Raw genomic sequence first — 5454 nt, 5'->3', positions numbered from 1 at the left:
AAGGGAGGGGGAGCGGGGGCGGGGGAGGGAGAGGGAGAGGGAGAGGGAGAGGAGGGAGGAGCGGGAGGAGGGAGGAGTCAAAGCAGCAGCTGCTGCAGCAGCAGCAGCCAGCAGCAAGTGCAGCAGCAGAAGCAGCAGCAGCAGAGGCAGCAGCAGCAAGCAGCAGTGAGGCCCAAGAGGGCGAGGAGGGCCTGTCCCGCGTACTTGCGGGACTACGAGACGCTCACGGACGCCCTCAAACTCCCAGCGCCTCCCCCAAAGCGGAACCGCCATGCAAGTCCTGCTGCTGCTGCTGTGGCTGCAGCAGCAGCAGCGGGTGCGGAGCAGCAGCAGCAGCAGCAGCAGCAGATGATGCACGCGCTGCCGTGGAGCTGCTGCGGGAGGGGGCTGCTGGAGCAGGGAGACCTGCAGCAGCAGCTGCAGCAGCAACTGCAGCAGCAGCACCTCCTCCTCCGCCAGCAACAGCAGCAGCAGCAGCAAGGCGAGCGCGGCGAGCAGCAGCAGGACGGCCTCCTCAGCAGCCAAGCAGACGCAGCAGCAACTGCTGCCGACGACGACGCCTTCTTCGCCAACCCAGGACCCCACACACCACCTGCAGCAGCAACAGCAGCAACAGCTGCAACTGCTGCTGCTGCTGCTGCTGTTCCCCCGCAGCAGCAGAGAGTGCTGCTGCCGGAGTTCAACGACAACCTGTGGCCCAAGGGCGCAGCGCAGAGCTTTCTGCTCAGCAGCAACGGGCAACAGCAGCAGCAGCAGCAGCAGCAGGAAGCGTCTTTCAGTCAGGAGCTGAAGGAGCTCAGCGTGCTGCTGCAGCAAGACACGCAGCAGCAGCAGCAGCTGCTGCTGCTGCTGCAGCAGCTCGAAGCCGAACAGACCAACACACACCCCCGCGGCCGCGTCTTCTTCTCCGCAGAGCTCCCGGGAGAGCCCTTCGACGAAGCTGAGGCGCCCCTGCACAGGAACCCCAGCAGCAGCAGCAGCAGCAGCAGCAGCAGCAGCAGCAGCAGCGGGGGAGACAACAGCCACGGCGGCCCGGCGCAGCAGCAGCGGCGCAGCCGCAGCAAACTCAAAGCTGCTGCTGCTGCTGCTGCTGCTGCTGCTGTGACCGACCACTTGAGCGGCGCTGCTGCCGCCGCCACCACCCTTGGGGTGTCCGTACACCCCACGGCCTTCGGGGACTCCCTGGGCTCCTTCGAGGCCGCCGCCGCCGCCCCCCCAACAGCAGCAGCAGCTGCTGCTGCTGCTGCAGCTGCAGCAGCAGCTGGACCCCCACCAGCAGCAGCAGCAGCAGCAGCAGCAGCAGCAAGCGAGGGCTCGGCGGAACTGCCCGTGAGCCTGCATGCATTGACCACCAACTACACTATTGCTGCGCAGTACCTGCAGGTGCTGCAGCTGCTGGCAGTGCAGCGCCAAATAATGGAGCTGACGGAGAGTCTGAAAACAACTGACCTCCAACCAACAGCAGCAGCAGCAGCAGCAACGGGAGCAGCAGCAGCAGCAGCAGCAGCAGGAGGGAAGGCGCCGGGGGCCGAGCCCGGGGGCCTCGCGGGGTCTGCAGCAGCAGCAGCAGCAGCAGCAGCTTTGTCCGGCTGCTTCGGGGGCAAAATGGAAGCGCAGTCGCTTTTGAATCAGCAGCTGATTTTGCGGCTAGCAGCAGAAGCAGGTTTATCCAGTGCTTTCCCAACAGGAAGCCCCTGCAGCAGCGGAGCTGCTGCTGCTGCTGCTGCTGCTGCTGCTTCTTCTGTGTCGCTGCTGGGCGAGCTCGAGCGAAAGGTCTCGGCGCTGGAGTGCGTCGTAGTGGGGAGCCGTCCGGCGGGCCGGCTGCAGCAGCAAACAGCAGCAGCAGCTGCTGCTGCTGCTGCTGCTGCTGCAGGCAGCAGCAGCAGCGCCGCCGCCGCGCACGCGTCGGTGGCCGCCGCCAAGCGCAAGGCTGAACTCAGCAGCAGCAGCAGCAGCAGCAGCAGCAGCAGCAGCAGCAAGCAGCTGGCGCTGAGCTGCTCGACCCCCGAAAGCCCCGTCGATGACTTCGACTCTGCTGCTGCTTCTTCCTGCTGCTCCGCTTCTTCTTCTTCTTCTGCATGCAACACTCCAGACTCTCTCGGCGGCGAGCGGCTGCTGCTGCTGTCTTCGCTGTGGCAGCCGCTGCCCCCGGCGGAGGGCCTCGTGGAGAAGCTGAAGGAGTAGCGGCCCGCAGCCCCCGCTGTTGCTGCTGCTGCTGCTGCTGCTGCTGCTGCAGCTGCTGCAGCGCGGGGCGGGCCAGGGCCCTGAATGCAGACATTTTGAGCTGATTTGACAGCAGTCTTCTTCTGCCTTTGTCCTTTCGCGTTCACACAGGTGGCGTTTGAAGTGCAAATTTTTGGGATTTGTTTGGCCGCAGACAAGAGGGATTTCAAGCCGTCCAGCTCCCGGGCTGCAGCAGAAGAGGGGCAGCAGCAGCAGCAGCAGCAGCAGCCGCAGCCGCAGCAGCAAAGCTGCAGCAGCAGCAGCGAAACCTGCAGCAGCAGAACTGCAGCAGCCGAAGTGCAGCAAAAGCTGCAGCAACAGCAGCACCAGCTGCAGCAGCAGCAGCGACACCTGCAGCAGCAGCACGGAGTTCACAGGGGCCGGCGAGCAGCTGCTGCTGCTCAAGCCGTTTGAGGGAAACTTTTGGGATTTTGAAAACAGAAATTCGCAGGCGGGGCCCCTGCTGCAGGTGTTCAGGTGTACGTACAGTGCACGTTTGTGCCACTTTCGCACTCGGCGCTTTTGCTTTCTTCCCGAAAGCACGCAGCACGCGAGACCCTGCAGCAGCAGCAGCAGCAGCTGCTGCTGCTGCTGCTGCTGCTGCTGCTGCTGCTGCTGCTGCTGCTGCTGCTGAAGAGGTGCTCCAGGCAGTGAAGCGGGCACGCACTGAGCACAAGGAGGAGCTTTCGGAGCAGCGAAGCCGCGGGGTGTCGGAGAAGTGACGAAACATAAACCCAGCAAAGTGCATTAAGTTCATTTAAATTATTTATATTCAAATTATTTAATTTATTTATTCTTCCACTGCTTATGTGACTCTCCAGAGAGGCGCGGACCATTTGAAGGAACTCGAGGCGCCCTGCGGACCTCTGGCGAGGGGATTTGCCGAGTGTACGTACACCCCACTGCCCGCTTCGCGTTTGCAAGGTCCAGCAGCACTTGCATGCAGCTGCTTCTGACTGCAGCAGCACTTGCATGCAGCTGCAGCAGCACTTGCATGCAGCTGCTTCTGACTGCAGCAGCAGCTGCATGCAGCTGCTTGTGACTGCAGCAGCACTTGCATGCAGCTGCTTCTGACTGCAGCAGCACTTGCATGCAGCTGCAGCAGCACTTGCATGCAACTGCTTGTGACTGCAGCAGCACTTGCATGCAGCTGCTTGTGACTGCAGCAGCACTTGCTTGCAGCTGCTTGTGACTGCAGCAGCTGCATGCAGCTGTTCACAGCTGCAGCACTTGCATGCAGCTGTTGGCAGCTGCCGCGCATGCGTGCAGCTGTTTGTGGCTGCGCCGCTTGCATGCAGCTGCTGCTGGCTGCAGCAGCTGCATGCAGCTGCAGCAGCTGCAGCAGCTGCATGCAGCCACTCGCAGCTGCAGCAGCTGCATGCAGCTATTTATCACTGCAGCACTTGCACGCAGCTATTTATGACTGCAGCACTTGCATGCAGCTACTCTGACTGCAGCACTTGCATGCAGCTGTTCTTGCCTGCAGCACTTGCATGCAGCTGTTCATGGCTGCAGCACTTGCATGCAGCTGTTCACAACTGCAGCACTTGCATGCAGCTATTTATAACTCCAGGTAATTCCGGGGCCCCCCGCCGAGCGGCTCTCGAGGCCCCACTCTTCCATAACAAAGCCTCTTCAAATTTGCCAATCGCGCACTCTTTCGTGGCTAGCTAGCCAGCTAGCTAGCTAGCTAGCTAGCTAGCTAGCTGGCTAGCTGGAGATATTGCTCGTTGCTAGGCAGTGGCTGTTAGCTGCTAGCGAGACAGTCCTACTCCTGAACAGCTAGCCAGCAGCGGCTGAGGCCCAGTTAGGCAGCTGAGTGGCACTAGGCTACAGCTAGCTGTGGCTAGATGCTGCAGCTAGCTGTGGCTAGCTACGACAGCTAGCTGTGGCTAGCTGTGGCAGCTGGCTGTGGCTAGCTTCGACAGCTAGCTGGCACAGCTAGCTGTGGCAGCTTGCTGTGGCTAGCTGTGACGGCTAGCTGGAGCTGGCTAGCTACGTGGCGAGCTAGCTAGCTGAGTTCGGAGAGCACGCTGAAGCGCACGGGCTGCGGCAGGCCGAAGATGGGCACGCGCCTATTGCTACATTTCTGCTGCTGCTGCTGCTGCTGCTGCTGCTGCTGCTGCTGCTGCTGCTGATTTAATAATTTGTATTGCAGAGGTAGCAATTCAAACTTCCTGCCTGAGCAGCGCTGCAGCTGGGGTGTCTGTGCACTCCTTGGGGTGTACAGACAGCAGAAAGAAACGGCGAAGAGCTGCAGGAAAAGAAATTACCTTTCAGAAAGTTTTTCGGAATGTTTTTAAAAGACCTGTTGGCTCTCTGAGTTTGTAAAGAAGAAGAAATACCAACTTAATGGAATAGAGCAGCTGAGCTCTTGCTGCTGCTGCTATTCTCATGCTGCTGCTGTTCTCTTGCTGCTGCCGCTGTTCGTGAATGCCTGCAGCAAAAAAGTCTACAACACGCTTCAGATTTGCTGCTGAGTCTTCTGGAGCAGCTCTTATTTCCTTGAGACTTAGCCGCGAGAAAGGAAGGTTCTCGCGCGCTGTCAATGGTCACCTGCTACTGCTGCTGCTGCTGCTGCAGGAGCAGCAGCAGCGGGAGTGGCTGCCGCTCATTCACTCCTCGTCATTGAGTTTGAGGAAGAAACTGTAGGCAAGAGTGTCTAATGGAAGGAAAAGGCGGGGAGAAACATTTTCTTCAGTTTCTTCCAAAGGCACTGTGGGACGAGCACGGCCTGCGCGAGCAGCGTGGGTCAGGCTGCAGCAGGCCAGCAGAAACACGAGAAAGCGCAGCATTATTGCTGGAAAGCGAAGCAAATACGACCTGAAAGAGATTAATTCAACAAAATATTCCACACTTTCAAAAAGAAACAATTCAGAACAAACAGAACTGATGTTTCCGCAGTTTCAGAAATAGAAGTGGCATTGAAGTGGGCGTGGACTGCGATAGGTGACCACCCGCGGTGTCTGTACACCGCGAGCAGACCAGCTGCTCCTGACATAAAGTGACGGAAATAGACAAAATTAAAGCGAAAAATCAATTTAAAAATATATTTTGCCCGTTTATTTCGTTTTATCTTTCATTTTTCCCCTGAAGTTGACGGACTGCACTGCCGTGAGGGCAGTTTTCCCCTCACAACTCCTCTGTGCCTTCCGTTTCATTTCACAACGCCTTGACCACAAGAACCCTGAAACTTTAGTTCTGAGCCCCAAACTCAAACTCCATAGTTGC

General features: G+C 59.0%; 1 protein-coding gene across 1 annotated transcript; it reads left to right on the top strand.

Annotated features, from left to right (window-relative positions):
* Positions 1-348: 348 nt before the first annotated feature.
* Positions 349-2184, top strand: ENH_00070550 (hypothetical protein, conserved; the record flags this gene model as incomplete). Its single annotated transcript, XM_013582548.1, has 1 exon — positions 349-2184. One exon carries the CDS (start codon positions 349-351, stop codon positions 2182-2184), a length of 1836 nt encoding a protein of 611 aa, XP_013438002.1.
* Positions 2185-5454: the final 3270 nt, after the last annotated feature.

This window comes from Eimeria necatrix, genomic scaffold (genome assembly GCF_000499385.1).
Source record: "Eimeria necatrix Houghton genomic scaffold, Enh_scaff687, whole genome shotgun sequence".
NCBI lineage: Eukaryota > Apicomplexa > Conoidasida > Eucoccidiorida > Eimeriidae > Eimeria > Eimeria necatrix.
The sequence above is the reverse complement of the archived record's forward strand: the minus strand, read 5'-3'. Positions and strand labels throughout refer to the sequence as shown.